This window comes from Macrosteles quadrilineatus, unplaced genomic scaffold (assembly GCF_028750875.1).
Source record: "Macrosteles quadrilineatus isolate MER2022 unplaced genomic scaffold, UCM_ALF_1.0 Scaffold_2__2_contigs__length_208266976, whole genome shotgun sequence".
Taxonomy (NCBI): domain Eukaryota; kingdom Metazoa; phylum Arthropoda; class Insecta; order Hemiptera; family Cicadellidae; genus Macrosteles; species Macrosteles quadrilineatus.
Window position 1 is genome coordinate 180314397 of NW_026542595.1, and position 22393 is coordinate 180336789.

Consider the following 22393-nt stretch of genomic DNA (forward strand, 5'->3'; position numbering starts at 1 on the left):
TTAAGTTTAGCTGAAATGTGTTCAGCCGTTATTGAGTGATGTTGCTTTATTTGTTGCATTGAAGTTGATCCCAAAGAGCTACGCTCAATAAGTATTCGCCATATGTACCTGGTTAATATTTATAGTGAATTTGTATTGAATTCCTATAGGTTTTTAAATGTTTTTTTCTTTTGGCTTAATTGGAATAATCTCAATTAAACAATCCATTTGTACAACTTAAACTGCAGTAACACCAATAAATTGCACTCATAATGTAGCGGAATTGTACAGACTATTGACGGGACCCCTCAGATATTTCTCACACACCCCCAAGTGTACACAATCCCACTATATATCTCCTGTCACTGACCCGGCCACTACAGTCACTACACGACTGTTTGTGTTATTAGACGATAAATGGTTCATGACCGACGGTCCTTCCCTCCAATTTCTCTGTCCCCAATGTCACTGCTGTGGTCCGCTTTCCTTCGTTCCTTGACACACTCGACCTCTCCATTGTTGCGTGTGCGGCGATTCAATCACGGTGGCAGTGCAAGATGCTACTTGATTTTTATATCTCACTGTAGTGTCTTGCTTGACTGGTCGTACATTAATTGTGCCGAAGAGTTCCTTAGTTGCGCCAAGCCCAAGCCATGTCGTAGGTTTGAGTTGCCGGCAGAAGGAATGTCCTTGTTTACGTGTCATACTAACCTATCCTATCATAAATTAACCTAACCCAACCTAACCTACTAAATTATACAATATTAGAGAGAAACTAACGTAGCCACTAACGAGGGGTGCAGTTAATGAACGTATCGTCGGAGTATGTTTAATCTATGGTATCGGGTGGCTCCTAACTTGGCTCCCTGGAGTAGCTGGCGCAATTTAGGAATACCCGACTACGACCTGACTGAAGTTAGTTGGCGCAATTATTGCCCATCTGCTTGACCTTTGCAACAGCTTAGGGGGCGTGGTATAGGTTAAAAAAAGCTATAGTGTACACATTAGTTACATACTCACAGTTAACAGTAGAAAACCAACTGTGTCACTTAGGCTACTCAAGTTTTATAGAATTTGTATGGTTTTGGCGCAACCAGGTGTCTGGAAAGGTTTTTTTGTCGTGCAGACTAAATATACGAATTCACTTCCAACGCTCTACCCCGAAACTTAAGACGTGTAGGGGGGCTGTAGGCAATAGGATTTTAAGGGAAGGAATGTCCCTGTATGAGCCAGGGTTAATGATCTACCTTTGTGTCCAATGTAAGCCGAGTTGGCTCAGTCGGAACCAACACGGAAATAGCATTACTTTTAAATATGTGTTTGGTTGATTGAAAAATTGTCTTGTATATTTGGGTGGTTAAAACGTCAAAGTAATTCTATATCATCCCTTATCTATTATGATCTCACTATCGTCAACTCTCCCAAGTCTTGGATATCGCTACTTGTAGATAACTTAATTTGTGTAACAATGTTTCTTATTTTCATAAAATACTTACTGACATTCCTTCTTTGTAAACACCACAAATTGTCGTATTTGATAACTTTATACATATAATTTCTTATAGGCCTACTTCAGTCAACATTATTATGGTTAATTATTTATACAATTTTACGTAACTTACTTAAGTTGAATTTTGTAATTTAGCAGAGCTTTATCAAGTAGACAATGTTAATAACTTGATAATAATGTAATAGTTTATTTGGATAATTTATTTTTGGACCTTGTGTACTGTATAAGATTTGAACCTCTTGAAATTTAACCAATAGTAGGCTACATTATCGTCCACGAGCATACCAGCGCATTCTGTTAGCGCCCTCAGAACTACAAGAATGTCAGTGTTGAAGGGTGGCAGGGTGCGCGCGCAGCCCCGACAACAATGCTCAACCAGTGCTACCATTGTTACGGAGCAAAAAGCCAACTCGTTTTACACTTGTTTCCCAATGTTGTGACCCATGAACCACTCTTGTGCTAATATCTGGGTTTAGACCTTTTAGCTAGTTTTCTCTCGCTACTCTATAAATAATGCCGAGAGAATCTATGCATACTCTCCGGTCGCAATAAATATACAACATTATTACCGAATCTTTTTGCGTATGTTAGTCTTTTCCTAGAAGGCTTACAATTAAATTGTGTTTTACACCTACTTCTTGTACAAACAATATTATACTATAAGTATGTAAGTCGTAAGTATGCTATTACGTACAAACTCAGTAAATCTTGAGAGTAGATTTTACAATTGACATTTTGAAGGGCTCCTGTGTTCCTATCCAGTGGTGGTTTGATTTCGTCGTCGTCCGCGCCTTGAATGCCGATGATAAGCCAGATAACCGCCGTTTCCGGTCTCAACAATGTCGCTGGAGCTTGATGGCGACAGAATTCCAAATTTCATCCGCTGATTCTTTCACGGTGACAACCACTAACTGACGTCACGCTAACGTCTTGATTCGTGGAGTTTGAGAGAAAATGTAATTTCGATCATGCTAAAGTTGGGAGTGAATATTTTTGTGAATATGTTCAAAAGTTGTTTATAGAACATATAGCAATATGAATCCTCATTTAATCAATGAATACATAACGGGGGAGGTTCATAAAAAGTTGTTGTAAATCTATAGGTAGGTAGGCTACACACTATTTTTGAAGGCATCTTGAATAAAATGGTTCAATGTTTTCATAATTTTAGTAAAGGTGTGATTGTTAACAACATTTTGTTCTATTCAATTCAATAATTAGCTCAGCCGAGCAACAATTAAAACAGCCTGTTAAAGAGGTCCAAGTTTTATTAATTTTAATGGACTGGAAGTGGACGAAGTGGTTATAATTAAAGCATTTCAAGTGTGTTGTACACATTTCAGCTGTAGAACCACCTCTTGTAGTTCTCCACCGACTAATGAATCAAATCTCTATAACGATATCCAAATAATTTCAGAGTCGATTTCACAGTGTTATGGCAAGCTCTGTAATGCTATATGACCATTTAAAGGCGTTGGCAATTATTAGGCATATATTTACCCAAATGTAAAATTGTGAGATATAGTTTTTGTGACAATAGTTTACATGTCATTGCTCATCATCTACCAGCATGGTGTCTGTATCAAAATGCAAACTTATGTTACTACCTACTATTGTTGTCCTGGTATGTGTTCATGAGGACTCTTCACAATTCCATTGATCAATTTGATTATTATTTTTGTATTTATATGGTATTCTTAAAGATGGACCTTTAGGTTCGGAATAATTGTTATTGGTTTCCAGTTTTACTCATCATCCTGTTTTGTTACAGAACCTGGAGTTCCACGGGGTGATGAGGTTCTATTTCCAAGACGCTGGACAGAAGGTGGCCACCAAGTGTATCAGGGTAGCGAGTGACGCCACGGCTCAGGACGTCATAGAAACGCTAATTGAGAAGTTCCGTCCAGACATGAGAATGTTGTCAGTTCCCGAGTACGCTCTCTACGAAATACACGAGAATGGAGGTGAATACCACTACCAGTTATCAATTTGCGTCATAAGATGCTCCACTCCTTCCACGGACAACTAACTACCTATATTAAATCTTACTTAAAATATTGTTTTACTTTACCTAGCATCACATTATTAGAAGAGGAAATCTGATGTTATTAATTTGCTTTTATTTAGGAATCCAGGAGAGTCCAGGAGATTCTTTCCCCATTTGACTATATCAGCAAACAGGCTGTCAAGTTTCTTCTATTAAAGCTATTTTATTTTCAGACATTAACTATTTCTTACAGCAAATGGATTCTGCATGAGTGCTAATCTCCAATCAACTTTAATTAACGTTGTTTAGTTCTTTTTTTTAGGTTAAAAGTTCTTATTTTACTTCCAAGTATGTTTTCCAATGTTTTGAAATAAATTTTCAGTTCAAATTTCAGTTGGATTAATAATTTAGTAAGACATTTTTGTTATTTCTTAGTTTTAGTATTATCCTGTATATGACATTATGTCCCGTCAAATGACGTAATGACATGTAACGAATAAATAAAAAATAAATAAAAATTAGTTTAAACCTACAAAAATATTTATATATCCTTCTCAAATGTTTAAAAGAATGCTTAAAGTTAAAGAGTTAAGAATGTTTAAAAGTTGAAGAGAAACATCCAATTGAGTGTCAGCTCACAAGTTCAAGCTTTTGTATTATAGAACACCTCAAAATGATGTCCAAGTGTCAATGTAAAACAACTTATCAAAATAAGTAATTTATGGTACTATTTATGGATTTACCTTTTCAACTTTCAATATTTCAAAGCACAGTTTTTCTTATTATAAGTACCATTGTAGTTTAATGTCCTAGTAACTTTTCAGTCTGAACAATAAGCTACATGACAGGGTATTGTCTGTGACAAGTAGTTTGTTCTTTGTTCTTAGACTTTGATTTGAATTGTTCTAGATAAATGCTTGTAGTCAAAGAAGTGTTCATGTTTGTTCCTTGTTCCAGATGAGAGGAGGCTGGGGAATGAAGAGAAGCCTTTGCTGGTTCAACTCAACTGGCACAAAGATGACAGGGAAGGCAGGTTTCTGCTGCGACGGATAGATGACAAGACAAATGTTAGTATTGTACCAAACCTTTACCCAGATTAGTTACATAAAGTATAACTGGATTATGTTTTCCATTAATTTGGGTGGATATGGGTGGGTCCAGCCAGTTAAAAAAAGGGGGAGCTGCTTCCAAAAAATCTCATGGTCTTAGGTATAGAACATTTGGCAAAGATTTTTTGAAAATCTATTACATATTTAGCCTAAAACAGTTCCCACAGCCCAACCCGCTCCCTTCCCTGGACCCGCCCATGTGTTGTGGGAATTAATGGAATTTAATAATGCTCAAACAAGAAATTTTGAATCTCAAAGCTCAAATCACAAAAACCTATTCACTAGACTGACTAGTACAAAAATACATCTCTGAGGATTAATCCGCATAATCCAGCTAAGTAATTAGTCTGGACATTCAAACAATTATTGTAGCCTAGAATGAGAGCCAGCTTAACTTCTTAACATAAATGTTTACAGTCTTATTTGATACACATGTTAAATAGGTACTAGTGTACATGTTGCTCTAAATCGAGCAATTGCAAAGAAGTAAAGTAGTTACAGTATTTAAAAACAAATAATTAACTTATTTAAAAACGAATAAAAGTCATAATTTCCGATGAGTTTAAAAGACTCAGCTCATAGATTACGTGACTAACAGTTACATATAATCAACATTTCTAGTAAATATTTGATCATTTTTCAAAAGCTGATCTGGTTTTTTAGTATATTCTACATATCTTTCCCACTTATAGCCGCATTATTCCCACTTATAGTCCAGGTTGATCTTCGTCAATGATAATGTAGTCTGCATAGTACTACCCGTTGTCGCTAGTATGTTTACAAATTTAAACATACTAACAAATTTCAGTAATTTTTTATAGTGATGACATTTTGTTTACATTACTTAAGAACTGCCTGATTTTCTGCATAACCTCTCTGTCATAATTTTATTTGCTTCAATTGGCATTAATTTGGCTACCTAGTTACTGTTATAACGAAAGTTATATTTACCTGAAAAAATGCAGAATTGAAAGGCCAAATGTCGTTCAGATGGTTTTTTGTTTCCCTTAAATGTGAATAATGCAAATCCTTCAGTGAGAGTTTTTATTAAGGTTTCTTGGATGTAGTCATTTTATTTTAAAATCACTTGACTTTTATGAAAACATATATTTAATGTCCTTGCCGTACCATTTTAATTCAGCCCTAACTTAGAGTGTTTTCCTTTGCCAATCATCATAAAGTTAAGTCAGTGTTAACTACAAAATAGTAACACTTTGGCTAACATCCCTGTTCATTGTTTGTGGGAATCTTCATATTGTAAATGCTCTTCATTATTTAGGATGATAACGATAGTAAATGGTTTTTTTTTTAATCTCTTTTTTTTCTACTTGGTAGTTCTATGACTCCTATGTTTCCATGGTAAAAAATCGGTTCTTTCAATTATTGCTCAAGAAATACAGTACCCTGTCAATTCATTTTTCTTTTTTGGTAAAATATATCAAATTGCCCAGGCTTTCTCGATTTTTTACATCGGAATAAAGTACGAATGTAAATTAAAGTAGCAAATATTTAATTTCAACCAAATCAGTAAATGTAACCTATGCGTTTCGTTGAATTGGAAAATAAATAACAGCAATTAAATTATACAGCTGATCAAAATGTAAACAATAATGTTCTTCATAAGGATAACATGGGAACTTTCAAAGCCACTGGGGCAGAGCCCATGGGGCTTTTTCGAAAATGTAAGGCCAGTTTGCAAATCTACGCGACACGCTCTTTCCAATGAGACGTCAATTGATAAAATCGGTTTAGAAATGGCGGAGGAGTTCAACCGACAAAGTTTCATGTAGCGTATTAATTATATAGACTATTATTAGAAAAATGTAAAACTGTCCTTAATTTGTAATACATTAGAGTCTTCACCTCTCAAAAACATTTTTCAGGCGAAATAGCAATTTTCAATCTCTCTTTCCCCTCTTGTATGTGTTTGTCAACAAACAATCATATGGTGCTGCTATCTGGGTGGAATTCTTGGAACTTACTCTACTCAAATCAATATCTCCTTCACTAATGTGATCATTTGGCTACAGATAGCAGCTCTGGTTAATGTTAGGGTTTGTTTTTTGAAAATCACAAACTCATGAATCGCTTTAGTGAGTGTCCAAAAGGTTTATTTTACTAACACTAATCTATTATATTTATATGTGCAAGCTTTCTTTTTGGTTTCATGGAATAGAGAAGAGTGAGTATGTAATTTACAATTTTTGACTTTCAATACTCAAGCAGATTTTAAAAGCTTCTTTCCATTTGTCAAAGTATTTGTTTGCTTTCAAGTTGATTTTCTTTAAAACAAATCAACTAAAATATACCTCTTTTCCAAAAAAATTACAAAGAAACAAAAATAAAGATACACTTGTGTTGTAGCAAAACAGTATTAACCTTTAACTACACAAATAAAATACTGTATTCTAGGTTTTATGGATTTATACAAAGTATAGTTGGACAAAGTACATTCAGAATACACTGTATGCCTAAAATGGGCTATAGAGGTCTTGTACATAGGCTCAGTTACTTCTTGCTATGAAAGAGCAAATGATACAAATACAGTATAAATAATGTCGTAGTGAAATTTTAAAAAGTGTAGTGACAGTTTGTTCATAATAAATATTATAATTCTAGCATTTTAAAGGGTCAATGAAATATGACAGAATTTCTTGAACGGTTATAATGGAATGGTTATAACATGTATTTTGATGGTAAAAATTACTCAAGGAAAAGATTAACAGTTCAGACACAATTTTCACAACAAACTTTCTCGTGTATTGACTGTTAGAATGTTAAACATTTTCCTTTCACAAACATCATCAGCTGTTGATAAGCCAAGAATGCAAAACAGATTGTCCAGGCCCAGAGCCAACAACTTACATCCGACCAGATGTAAGACACCTTAGAATGAATCCCGCTGTTGTGTAATAACAGCTTTTATCTCAATTGTTGAGCAACACCGGCCTTGGAATAGTTTGCATTGGGTTATTCATGAATCTACACTAGGAAGGAATTTTCATTACTCAAATTTCCTATCAGTTTTGAAATTTATGGAAAAATTGAGACTTTGTAAATATTACTAAGCATATTGATACAGTAATTAAACACACGTAGTACCTATCTAAGATTTAATTAAACAACTATTAACTTACATATATTAGATGATGCATAACAAAAATATAAAATAATGTACAATAGGCTTTGTAACCTTTATGGCGTGCCCGGAAGATATAAACCCACAACATTTATTCCTTCAGGGAAATATGGATTGTTAAATCAATTTTACTCTCTTTTTTAGATGCCAGAGGGGACTTTCCAGGAAAGTGGCTCGAGTTTTAAGAGAAAGCTTTCAAAAAGAGAAAAGAAACAGTTGAAGAAGCAAGAAAAGTTAAACAGATTAAAGAGCACAGGAGGGGTCACGTCAGATGAGAATGATTCTGGTGTTGCTGAAAAACTGTACACAGGTAAAGTTGTGGAGTTAGATTATGATGTTATGCTATTTTTTTCCTTACCGCACATAGTTTAAATCGTTAATTTTGTATACGTATCATCAGCATAGGCCTAGTGAATTGAAGTATTAACTCATAGATCAAATCCATTGCGTAAAGCCCTGGGCTCTACTACCAGACCAGTTCGCTCCCCACAGTCCAAATCATTATCAGTATAATATACAATATTCCTGTGTAGTTATGGGTGTGTAACTGATTTACTGACAAGCTAAGGTATGAAAGAGTATAGGACACATTTTTATGCAGAAAACGTTTTGAAATTATACTCTCAAACAAAGTTGTCAGGCCTGTGGTTTTCATGTCCCCTTTGTGCAAAGCGAACATGACAGCTAAGGAGCTGAAATTTGTGTAATTTTGTTCACAAATGATGCCGGTAAATGGTGATTAGCCTTGCTGCGGCGTACTATCGAACTACGGATTTATACTTGAAACCGGCCCTTGTAGTTGTCATTAGAGTCTAAAGGTTTTCTCAGGATTTAGTAGAGTAAAATGAACAATTTAATTTTTTAATCTTGTGTCTGTAAAATATACAAAACACGAGTTGTCTAAGTTATCTACGTTTCTGTGACGAACATTAAGCTGTCTCCTGCTCTGATATTCTACAACTGAAATACCAACTTTTACCTATCATCACCCTATTTTGTTTGTGACAACTGGAGGCTTGTTTATTCACCAATACAAGTACGGTAAGCAGTAACAGTGACTCTAACCAATGTAATGTTTGTGTGCAGCTCTACCAGAGACAAGTTTCACCAGGTCCATATCCAACCCTGAGGCTGTGATGAGGCGACGTCGCCACCAACAGTTGGAGCGCAAACTGCAGCAGTTCCGCAGCAAGGACGGAGGCCCTGACACTGGCGGAACTCTCAAGATATACGGCGAGGCTCTCTGCAGGTACTAGAGGATTGTCATTAGTACAGAGTACAGTAGAACCCCAATCATGCAAAACTCAAGTTTTTGAACCCCCGATTATCTAAATCGCTTTCCAAAAGAATTTTGATGAATTATAATTACAGTAATAAGAATAGCTGACGTTCGCTGCGTCCCATCAATGGCAGGCGTAGCCCTGGTGTAGCACAGCGTTGAACAAACCCAACCGCTGGGCGATTGGCTTTCAAATTTCGGTCTGACGAATAGCAAATAACGTGCAGTGATGTATTGCGTTACGACGAGAGTTGATGTAGTTTGCTAAAACACCCACAGATAACAGCATTGCTTGGAACGTAGACTGTCCCATTGTATTGCCAATTGGAGGGAGAAAGACGGGACAACAAGTAGATTTTTAAGCTTGCCAGAGGGGGATTTTACGGGGAAATCTGCTACCAACACACCACAACAAAAAGCAAGTCACACTACACGCTAACGTGATATAGGGACCGACGCTAGGCTCGCACTGAGCAACAGAATAATAGATTGATGAACTGAAGTCTGGGTCAGTACTGACCCAGCAGCGTGAGGGTTGCGATTGCCGTTGGTTCACCCGCAGTGAACGTTTTAAAGAAGGCAGAAGCCATGATCCTGGCAAATTCCTTAACTTCTCCCATGGTCGTGAAGATATCATCACTGTGACTTCTGGTCACCAAAACCAGTTGTTGCCATTTTGTTGTTGTAAAAATTAACATAGTTGAATTAAGTCAGACAGAGTTTTCTGATAAATTACTGTTGAATACAACTGTGTAACAAATCCAAACTGAAAATCTCATATATTAATACGTGAGGGTTGTTTTTTGTGAACAAAACTCCTCCGTTATTTCTGGACCGATTTTAATGTTTGAGGTGTCAAATAATTCATCTCAATTCGTAGTTTTGCATTAAGGTTTTGGAATTTAAAATCTCTTACCCTTAAGGGCACGAGACGCTCTCAAAGGTCGCATTTTCCCTATAAGAATTACATTGAAAACTAATTTAAAAACAAAAACAGCTGTATATAAAAATAAACTCACCAGCCTTTGGGGAGTAAGTATTGATGTTAGTAATATTTAGGAGGCTATAAACAAATCTAAACAGTTAATCAGTTTTGTTGGAAGAAAAGAAAATTTCTTGAATTTAAAGGAGAAATATTGAAAACAGGAGGAGGAGACAATTAATAGGAAATCTTATACTTATGAGAAGAATAGAAGAGAGGCTTGGTCTCACAGTAAGGAATCCAGGTACACAATCACTTGGGGAGATGAATCATTTTTGCCAGTTATGGTAAGCAACTTATTTTGGAAGTAAAAAAACCATGAAGAATATTCACATCATGTTGTCACAGTGGTAAAGTAAATCTACCTAAAGTAAGATCAAATAAATACATGCAAGAAATGTTTACTGGTAACAGCTTTAAGTCGGGAAACATTTGTATAAAACACAAAAAAAATAATACCGGGTCAAAAAATAAGCATTTAGTCGGGTCTTTTAAACTAATAGAAAATTATTACTGTTATTACTGTAGTTTTAAAATAACTTCTGTATAGGCCTAATACCGGTACTTGGTAAATTGCTCGATTTTTGCAACAGGTACACTAGTACAATTTATTTTAGTTATAGCTTATGTCAAGAAATATTTATTTTTAAGGTGTAGGAAAAAACTGTGAGTGGCTCATACAACTCTAATGGTATCTAAACTTGTTAGTAGTTCTCAGAGAATAATCTTTGAAGGTCAATTGAACACATAGCACAATTGTCCTCTCTCATTTTAGTACTGTTTTATATTTTTGAATGCACAATATCTTGTATGCAATTAACTGTACTCCTGAAATTTTAAGGAAGTTTTATTTATATTCAAGCTAACAATTGTGTATGTACCTCCAATTGTTGATGATATCTTAACATTCTCTTTTGAGATTTACTAGTTAACTAGGCAATATGACTAAGTTCTGTGGATTTTTGAAATTTTATGTCTTTGAACTGTAAGCACTTTTCCATCCATTTTTATGATACTTACAAACAGGTCATTAGTAGACCCCATTACCGGGAGTATAAGGCAAATTAAAAGTAGGCCTCGCCATGACAAAATTTAAATTCATTTAGATAATTTTTAGGAAGCTATAAAACCATGAAAGGTTTAATTAATGAGTGAAACGTGTGTTGCAGCGATGTACCCTACAAGACGCTACTGTTGAGTGTTGGCGACACTGCTGCTCTAGTGGTCAGAGACATGTTGGCCAAGTATGGGCTGGACAGAGAGGACGCTCACAACTTCTGTCTTGTACAGGTAAATTATTAACAATTATTGAACCTGAGTTTTTAACCACAGTTGTGTTGAGTGATAGACTGGAACTACCAATAAATATGATTATGAATTGGTTCTACTTAGATAAGAATGAGTCCTAAAATTGTTTGTCAGATTAGGAAAAACTAAGTGGCTGAACAAGGGATTAACTACTGTATACGAGAGAATTAGTCATTAAGGGGTTGATATTTACCCTCTAAAATAGTGGTAGAATTTCAATAAAATTTGACAATTTCAACCTGTTACTTTGATTTCTGTCAGACTATTTTTGGTTGGGCGGTATACTTTAAGACAAAAGTCTTGTCCTTGATAATGTTTTTTGTTAAGCTCCAAGCAGTTGTATACTAAATTTTCTCAGGTAAATCTAAACCCTATTTTTTACCAAACTTACTTTTACTCTTACATCTTCTCATCTTCCAAAGAACTATCAGTCATGGTAGAATCATTTTTAGAATACCTGTTATTCTTTAATCATACTCTTTTCCTGATGTATCATTTCAGACAAAATAACTGGGTTTTCTAGCTTTTATACTATTATAAAATTGAGGAGGTGTCTGTCTGTATGTGTGCCTGTCCCGATTAAAATACTAAACCGATACACCAAAAATCAAGCATAAAGATTGTGGACGTATCTAGGAATGTGTTAGGCTAATTCACTTCCCTGAGTTCCTCTCAGTCTACACCCCTTGGATGTCCAAAGTTTTGAGGTGAGGTTTTCAATAGTAAATATTAATTGGTCTCCATGTAAGCATGAGAAAATTCACAATGTTAACCTTTTTGTTGATATTTCAATGTAAAAAAACCAGAACTGTCAATCACAATTTCAGACAGCCGATATAAACAAAATAAGTAGGGAATATTTCAACAACTATGTGGTGGTCTATTAACTCATAGATTATTTTATTCTAAGTGCTTTAGTCACGGTCAATTGTAAGTGGTGTGCTCCCGTGTCTCCTGTAGGAAAACCCTTTTCATCTATTCACCACTGGAAAAAGTCACAAACGTTGTTTATAAAAATGTTCTCTAATAATATTGCTTGATTGCAAAATTTGTGTAATAAAAGTAATACTATTGTTAAACGTTTACTTTTCTTTATTATAATGTAAGACTTAAAATTAAACACAGTCATTAAAAGGCCAGGCTGATATTTATGAGATAGTTTTGACTATCAAGATATACTATGATGTTAAGGGGACACCCGTTCTTTGAAACTCAATTTTTTTCCCTTTGCAAAGCACGAGTATAGCATCTAGCACTGCATAAAGTCTTTTGTTTATCTGTAAGCCTTTGGATACTAAATTGTTATTGACAAGCTATCAAAACTCTTTTTCTTACCAAACCCCCCCCTAATCTCATTTTCTTAAAAAATATCAGTGTTAAGTAAAGCATTCTTTTACTATTTCTGGATTTGCAAGTATTTAAAGTTTATTCTTATATTCATTGCTGAACCCTTGTTCCAATTTCAATAATTTAATTTCAAAAGAATGTTTGAAATATTTTTCATCAGGAAAGGATCTGTCACTAGCAACTCAAAGGTTTGTGTACAACCAAACATAATTCACTGCTTCAATACCAATATCAAGTAAGGGACTGTCAATATTCTTCCAACTAGTGGGGTGAACAGATCTCACCTTTCTCTAAGTTTTCCCCTTTTATGAACAATATTGGCCTTTTAAATGCCCATAATCCAAATACCACTACATCAAAGACTGTACATTCATGGTGATCCATCACACTCTTACTATACAAAATCTATATATTTAATACACAGTTGTAACACTGTTTTCTCAGTAATTACTGGACCGATTTACAAGATTTATGTCTCAAATTAAAGGGGATAGTGTGTAGATTTGCCAAACTTCCTTAGAATTTACGTTTTTTCTAAGGGCTACGACCTACAGCCCTTTAAAGGTCGAGTCAATACAATTCTTATTGAAGAATATAATGCACAGCTTATAAATTATTCGTCAGCTGTTTAATGTTTGTCAGACATTTGTTATTATTTTTATAACCTCACTTTTGGTATGCAATTATTAAACTTGGAGTTTCTGTATATAAACACACGATTTTGATCAAGGAAAGTGTATTTTAACTTATTTTTGAAATGTTTTAGTTTTCCTGCAAAGTGATCTGAAGGAAAGTGGTAATAGAGTTTAAGTTTGAGTATGGAATGTGAAATAATACCCATAGTAGGGAACGGAAACTTATTGTTTTAATCAATATAATTTATTCTCTATAGCCACCAGAACAATCATAGGGAAATCCGCTTGCAAGTTGTACAATTGCTAATGATTGGTAAACATACAAACATTTTATAGTAGGTGACGAATCTTACTCAAGATCAGTGTTTGACGTCCAAATTTTACCTTCTCGAGATGGCGAGTACGCTGGGATATGTGGAACTACAATTTATCAGTGAACTAAAATACCCAACTATATTTTTTTGAGTAGGCCTACACAGGGAAGTTGCTTGAGAAACTGTGACTTACGATTTCGGTTCTGGCGAATAAGTATCTGACTTGATGTTTAATGGCAATGTTGACTGGGGTCATTATAGCGTTATAAAACTTTATCATTAACCCCAGGATGTGAAAAGTACAAAAAGAAAAAAAAAAGGTAATCATTAACCGGGCGTAAAGAGACATACAGAACGAAAAAAACATGTAAAGAACCATCGAACTGAAAAGGTAAGGATGGCGTTAAATGTGCTCTGGAAGTCCCTTTTAAAAAATACAATTTTTTTAAATTGGGGTCGTTAGATTGGATTTGTCAGTACTGCAAATCTATGAATTTTGAGTCAGAACAGACTAACTGGGACACAAGAGACAAAAAACTATTTGAGTAAAATATAAAACAAATCTGCATTTGAAATGGCCAGTTCTAAGTCTCACTTGAATCAACATCTTTCTGGTAGTGGTAGTCTACATAGTTTTAAAATCCATGACTCCTTTTCCATCAAATTGGACCATTAATACCCTCAAACATTGATGAAAGTATGCCCAACTTTATATATACGACGTAAACACAGCTTTTACTCACAGTATGGGTCAAAGATTCGTGAAATGCGACCATGCAACTGCTGATGCGTGATTTACATGTAGGCTAAGTGACTATCTTTATTCCATACAACAAATGTAATGAAAAAAAAAACGACGAATATAGGAATATACTTGAGCAAATTATCTAAATAGCATAAATAGCTACTTATTAGGTTATCAGCATTGCCCAGTTCGTATACTATTTATTTTTCAAATGAAACTCGAATTAATATAAAACATTCATTTGGTTTAAATAATATATCGGTTTGATTAACATAAAATAGTTTATACAGGCAAACTATCAGTTCTATTTCATGTAAAAAATTAAACAACCCCTAAATAAAATACAAAGATAAAAAGCATTTGATAATTATTATTTCTTTTATTGCTGACAATATTCCCGTGGCGGAGCACGGGCGGTTAACTAGTTATTTATTAATTCAAACAACACTAAACATTAAACACCTTTGTTTTATAAATTTATTAAGGTCATAGGTGATAGCTTTTTTAAAAACAAATACCCCCGCCGCAGCAAACCTGCCGACTAAGCGAATTTCCATTTGTCTGAATTGATTTTCAGTTAAATAAATTTTAATAACATTAGGTTTAATGAGTACCTAGGTTTGCTGCTACAAGGAAACTAATAAAGTGTGTTTTTCAGTAAAATATTGATAGCTTAGTACAAAATAAATAAATTTGCCAACTTTGATCAAAATATATCCATAAACAAGCAAACTACAACATTTGACAATATTCTCCATAAGAATAACATGGGAATTTTAAATTTACAATTTCTTTAATTTTCTCCGTTACTAATAATCGGACAAAAATACTTTTATATACTAAATTATTTGTTTTTTTAAGCTCTTTAAAAAGGTCTAAAGAGAAATCGGGAAATTTTGTGTTTTGATGGTCAAAAGTGAGAAAAACCAATTTTTACCCCATAAAACCCCCCGTAAAGCCCCGTTCCCATGGTCCGATCGTGCTGGTTCGCGAACTCATTCAAGTTTATACCGCTTTACACCTTTAAACAAAATTTCATCAAAATCGGACAAAAATTACTCAAGTTATCGCGTTCACGGACGTATATATATATATATATATATGTCTATATATATATATATATACATATATAAAAATTTGAACGAATGGTGTTTTTGGCCTCTGGGGACATCAAAATGAAAAAGTAAATCGGTCCCAGGTCTAGGTCTTCCCGTGCCACCTACGGTAATAGCTACTTCCCTATAGGGAAATTCGCTAAAAACAGTTTTTTTTTTATTAACGAAAGATATTTCCCTATAACAAATATTCTTACCAAAATGTCTTCCCAAGATTGGAAAAAAATGAAACCATTTATAAAAAGTAATTTTTCAAAACCTGCGACATACTTCACTTCTCACCCGAAGCAGAAGAGTTAGTGACACTCAACATTCACACAGTGTCCAGGTCAATTCTGTTAACGTTCCTCACGACCCACACCACTAGTAGTACGATGGCCAGTAACAACACTGGTGTGGCTATTGACATCCACACATTTCCCCACACTCCGCAATACGAAGGGTCTGAACACCGGGTGATCACTTCTTTGTCCTCCGGTATAAGCACGTGTGCCGACTCGCTAATGTTGCGGATGTCGAACTTGGGACTCGCTCTTGTGCTCTCCATCACCTCTTCAATGGCGGACATTGTTTCTTGAGAATTCATCTTGATAAGTCGGATATGAAATGTGTAGATTTTTCACAACTTTGAAACGTTTAAACTATCCCATTTGGTCTTTATCACGGAATTGTATCCAAAATATTTTTACCCATAAAACATCTGGAGGCACTGTCTCCTAAATAAAACAAATCTTGAATCTAAATAGGTCAGATCTGATTGAATGGTTGCAGCAGACTGTTGCTGTGTTAGTGTTTATTTCTGGCCGGTTATCACAATTATCAGTTGAACTTTGAGTGTTTTCTTTGAATCTTTCTTATGATTCATTGACCTATAAGAGTCTGTGTTTTGATCGGGCAATATTGGTTTGGTTTATATAAAATTAATATGGTTTAATATTTGGTGGTTAAAAGCATCGCTAAATTGAGATTCACTTTCGTGTTTCAGTTGTAAGTTAGTTTGGTCTGTTTTTTTCCATTTTAAAACATTTTAGCGAATTTCCCTATAGGGAAGTAGCTATTACCGTAGGTGGCACGGTAAGACCTAGACCCGGGACCGATTTACTTTTTCATTTTGATGTCCCCAGAGGCCAAAAACACCATTCGTTCAAATTTTTATATATGTATATATATATTAGCGAATTTCCCTATAGGGAAGTAGCTATTACCGTAGGTGGCACAGTAAGACCTAGACCCGGGACCGATTTACTTTTTCATTTTGATGTCCCCAGAGGCCAAAAACACTATTCGTTCAAATTTTTATATATGTATATATATATATATATAACTTGAGTAATTTTTGTCCGATTTTGATGAAATTTGGTTTAAAGGTGTAAAGTGGGATAAACTTGAATGAGTTCGCGAACCAGCACGATCGGACCATGGGAACGGGGCTTTACGGGGGGTTTTATGGGGTAAAAATTGGTTTTTCTCACTTTTGACCCTCAAAACACAAAATTTCCCAATTTCTCTTTAGACCTTTTAAAGAGCAAAAAACAAATAATTTAGTATATAAAAGTATTTTTGTTTGATTATTAGTAACGGAGAACATTTAAAAAATTGTAAATTTAAAATTCCCATGTTATTCTTATGGAGAATATTGTCAAATGTTGTAGTTTGCTTGTTTATGAATATATTTTGATCAAACTTGGCAAATTTATTTATTTTGTACTAAGCTATCAATATTTTACTCAAAACACACTTTATTAGTTTCCTTGTAGCAGCAAACCTAGGTACTCGTTAAACCTAATGTTATTAAAATATATTTAACTGAAAATCAATTCAGACAAATGGAAATTTGCTAAGTCGGCAGGTTTGCTGCAGCGGGGGTATATATATATATATATAGACTTATATATATATACAGTAGAGTCCTGCAAACTCGGCACTCGATAACCCGGCAGTCTGGATAACTCGGACATCACCTGGCTCAGAAAATTAGTGATATTTTGAGTCCGAGTTAAACATGGACTCAAGCCAGCTCAAGTAAAATCATTCACAACTCGTACCAAGGATTTTTTGTACTATATCTGATGACTTAATACTGACTTGTAATATGAAAGAAGGAGGTTAAAACGCTTAAAAATTTTACTGTCCTTATTTTTAACCCTAGTTCCTGATAACCTGGCATTTCACAAACTCGGCACCCTTCCAGTCCACATTACGCCGAGTTTGCGGGACTCTACTGTATATATATATATACGTCCGTGAACGCGATAACTTGAGTAATTTTTGTCCGATTTTGATGAAATTTGGTTTAAAGGTGTAAAGCGGGATAAACTTGAATGAGTTCGCGAACCAGCATGATCGGACCATGGGAACGGGGCTTTACGGGGGGTTTCATGGGGTAAAAATTGGTTTTTCTCACTTTTGACCCTCAAAACACAAAATTTCCCGATTTCTCTTTAGACCTTTTTAAAGAGCTTAAAAATCAAATAATTTAGTATATAAAAGTATTTTTGTTAAATTATTAGTAACGGAGAAAATTAAAAAAAATTGTAAATTTAAAATTCCCATGTTATTCTTATGGAGAATATTGTCAAATGTTGTAGTTTGCTTGTCTATGGATATATTTTGATCAAACTTGGCAAATTTATTTATTTTGTACTAAGCTATCAATATTTTACTCAAAAACATACTTTATTAGTTTCCTTGTAGCAGCAAACCTAGCTACTCGTTAAACCTAATGTTATTAAAATATATTTAACTGAAAATCAATTCAGACAAATGGAAATTCGCTTAGTTGGCAGGTTTGCTGCGGCGGGGGTATTTTATATACTTCTTGCACTGTTGTTTACGTATTACCTCTGTGTGTATTTTTAACATTGACCCCAAAAAATTCATTCATATACAGATGAATGTAGAAATAATACTTTCTCTTTTCAACAGACCACACAATAATGGTTTGTCAAATAGAGAACTCTAATAAATTGGTGAGGATACTGTTTCTATATGTTATAAATTATACTTGCTTTGGCAACAGATATCTATAATTTGAACAATCCACAGAAGATAAAATTTCATTACTTCTATGTAGGTATTATTAATTTTTTATCAATCAATGGCATTCAGTCTGGTAATAGCTGTCACACTTTTTCTATTTTGTGTTGTAGAATTTTGATCATATATATGGGAACTGATTTTGTACAATAGGCTATATTATGTAATGAGACGTTGTGTCAATTTAGATTCATTCCTTTTATAACAATTTGGTCTTTCAAAGGAGATTAATTTTTTTTTTTTATTAATTTCGTCAATGCTAAAAAAATAACAGTTTCAAACGCTACTGTTAAGATTGCCCGCCAATATTGAAACAGTAAAAAGATGTATAGGCCCTACCTAAAGTCAACAATCCTCTGATTATTTTCCTTGGTTCAGTGTGTCTAGATGCACTTACACCCCTAAAGATTAGAATATTTACTATTGCAATATCGTCATATTTTACTACTTTACACTTTCTTTAACTGATATTGCTATTTTGTCCTACATATTTACTCTTAAAAATCTCTTTAAGTTTATTTCAGTTTGTTCACTCTGCTTTCATTTTTTTTTTCTATTTATCAACTGTCATATTTGGGGTCTGTTTTGCCATTTTCTCTGCTGATTTGCTTGACTTAGCAGAAACTGTATCTTCTGTTGCTTTCATTTCGGTTCTTGTTGTGTTTGATGTAAGGAGTAATTCGAAAGTCAGACATTTCTTATTGCATATTTTTTGTTATCCCAGTTTTTTTTTAGCATTAGGCTTTTATAACCGTGTTTTATTCTTTAGGTGAACACCGCGATAGACCCCAACGCTGAGAACAAGGAGGTGGGCCCTGGCAACAACAACACCATCAACAACAGAGAATACATCCTAGATGACGATGAGTGTCCGTTAGCCATCCTTATGAACCATCCACAGTCTAGAGGTAAGTCACTATCAGATATCTAGTGAAATTATCGTCAAGGATATTGAGATAAGAACTAGTCATTTAAGATCTACAGTGTGCTGAGGCTGGCCATACAAACATTGAATTGTTGCCGTTCCAGTGTGTACAATGAGATGACAATAATTTCTTTTGGATGGGACGTCGCACACGAGGATAAAAAGCAGTCTTGGCTGTTACTTAGAAGCAGACCTGACTTCACAGTTACTTATAGGTGCGGTATCCAAGACACGTCTGAAGAGATCATTGCAGAGCGAGGATCGCCAGGCGACGATAGCTGGGCGTCAATCGCTTTAGAGCCCATTGTCCAAGAAAGTGTCTACTAAGTTCAGCAGTTTGTTGCTGACTGTTAAATTGCAATGTGTGTTGAGTTATTTAGTGCTCTCTCATTACGAGTGTTAAGAACAAACGTTTCACAATCCTGTTGATCGAAGAAATTGATGACGAGGAAATTATGGACATTGTAAGTGAACTGCGATTGTGTACTCACAGTGTTTTCACAAAGAGAACTGAGGAAAGATATTTTAAAATACTTATACAAAACCAATTCCTTTTGAACGCAGACGAAAGGCTGTTTTGTGACTTTCAAAAGAATCTGACGTTCCAACTTCTTAAGCTACTATCACCCAAATGTTGTCCTTCACTCTTTGATTTTTGTAGACGGGGTTCTTTAAGTCGAACAATGCTTGATGAGCAGACACGTCTTTAATCAACTTTTCATCTTTGTCAGAAGAGAAAAAAAACTTTTCACTATTCTTGCAAGAAGATATCGAAGCTTGAGAGCAAGGGAGAACACGACACAACACTGTGGCTATTGCTAGATGCAATAGACGCTGGCCATCAGCGATCCCTTCTGCTCCTGCGTCAGACGCTCAGCGTCTCAAGCGTCAGGCGCTTCTTGGACATCAGCATTTATGTTGAAAGCAATGCTTTGCAGTCACTGAGCCTCCTTTGCCAGCATTTATTTCTCAGCGACGGACACAATGGACGCGTCTTGGACAATGGGCCTTAAAGATGGACCTATCATAAGAAATCGTTTTGCTTTGTATTTGGTGAAAAAAAATAACAGAACTGTATGCGTACACTCAATAAATAGTCAGCGTCTATCACTCGTTGTCCCTAACTTTGGAGGTTTTAGGCCAGATCATTGGATTTTCTTTCATCATTGTTAAACACATATCCTATCGGTCATTTCACTTTAGGGTTGTTCTTAATGGTTGCTACTTGCTTTACTGTTACTGGTTATTACATTCATGAGCACTCGCTGGTATTGGTGAATTTTTTTGAGTGGTTACTTTGGAATCTGTTTAATTGCCACACTGCCTGGAATAAAGTCAATGTCATTAAATCAAACATAGCTCCTCACTCCCAGGATCATCTATATAGAAGGTTGCTCCAACTAACTTTTCCATTTTGATCTTTGCATCATCGTATGTCGCTCCTACCCTCTCATGTCGGACTTAACCTGATCTCACCATCTCCGTTTTGGTCTGCCATCAGGTCCCCTTACTTCATCCCCGTATTTCATTTGGTTATTTTCTTTAATTAAAACTCTTCTCTTTTCCTTTTAAGCTTGTTATATCTGCACTATTTGACACGTCCCTACTGTCTCTGTCATGTTTCCTTTCCTACTCCACTTGATTGTTCGTAGGTCCCCTATATTTTCGCTGAAACTTTGTTTTTAGTGGGCTTTTTATTTTCTTATTGAATCCCCCCATATTTCAGACCAGGGATTATATTCTATTGTGCAAAATCCAACTTAGGTTCAGTTTTTGTATCAGTGAGCATCAATGTAGCATTTGACTAAATCACTAATTGTAGAATTGTTGTGATTTTATTTATGTGAGATATCTGGATCCTGTATAAGTTATAGTTATTTTAAGAATGGTGAACTAGTCAGCCGTCACTCTCAATCGGGAATGTTAATCCGGCTCAATAAATTACTTTAACTTTGATTATGAATTCGGTTTATAGTGACTACTTCGTTCTAGATACATAAAATCGCGTATCAGGTATTTATGCTGGTAAGCACTGTTTACAAAATATATACAGTAGACTCTCGCTCATCCGGACTAATGTGGCGGACGTCCGGTCCGGAATACGAAAAATCTGGACTATCGAGAGTCGAGCAAATACACAATACTGTATATAGCCGTTTTTTTTTTCAATTTTGTTCCAGGTCCACAGTAATGATAGCCGGGCATATGCACTTCCTCCATGCACTTCCACCGGTAATAATTTTTACCGCCGTGTTATCCGATTTTTTTGATTATTCGAGGTAGTCTCGGTCCCGTTAAGCTCGAATAATCGGACTTCTACTGTACTGTGCTGTTAAAAAAAATCACGATTGCCGATCCGGATGAGCGAGAGTCTACTGTATAACATAACAAGAGTTCTAACAAATCCCTCCTTGATATTTTAAAAACTTTCTTTCCTTAGGATCAGTTGGGTATAGAATTTCAGCCGATCAATACTTCATTGCATCGTTTTAGCACTAAGCACACCACTTGCCATGAATTACCATTTCTCCGAATTTGTTATATCTTTGGAAATATAAAATACCTATTTTTTTAATAGCATACTGTTTCTGCTTGGTACTGAACCTGAATTAATTTCTTCTATTTTATTATACTATGATATTAACTTCTTGTTAAGATAACAAATGAATAATATGCTTTATGTGTCAATGAACCAAAAATACATCATCAAACACATTTTAATTTTGCTATTTTATGACGATCCTTCACAATTTATACTACTAATGTGTCGCTGTAAGGCGCTTAGCCGCATGTTTTCACTATGTCAGCTGTGATCAACCGATCTGAATGTGGATGTGTATGACGTGGTAAACAGACACCAGTGAATAACCAATTGCATTTGATCATTTTCTTTGATGTGTAAATGCCACAAACTTCTTTCTTGTCCCAGTTGCTTTGCTGTGGTAATATTTCCTTGATGTGAATTTGAGTTAAAGTCCAATAT

General features: G+C 35.0%; 1 protein-coding gene across 4 annotated transcripts in view; it reads left to right on the plus strand.

The window, feature by feature from the left end:
• The window catches only part of LOC128988204 (afadin-like), a 236312-nt gene that overhangs the window by 84823 nt on the left and 129096 nt on the right, over positions 1-22393 (plus strand). For all 4 annotated transcript variants that reach the window (XR_008490340.1, XR_008490341.1, XR_008490342.1 and 1 more), the window contains exons 3-8: positions 3261-3453; positions 4434-4543; positions 7869-8034; positions 8811-8973; positions 11155-11275; positions 19255-19393. Coding sequence is in view for 1 of the 4 variants with exons in the window: in XM_054409470.1 (XP_054265445.1) it covers positions 3261-3453; positions 4434-4543; positions 7869-8034; positions 8811-8973; positions 11155-11275; positions 19255-19393 (892 nt within the window). In the remaining 3 variants the exon portion in view is untranslated. The remainder of the gene's footprint in view (positions 1-3260; positions 3454-4433; positions 4544-7868; positions 8035-8810; positions 8974-11154; positions 11276-19254; positions 19394-22393) is intronic.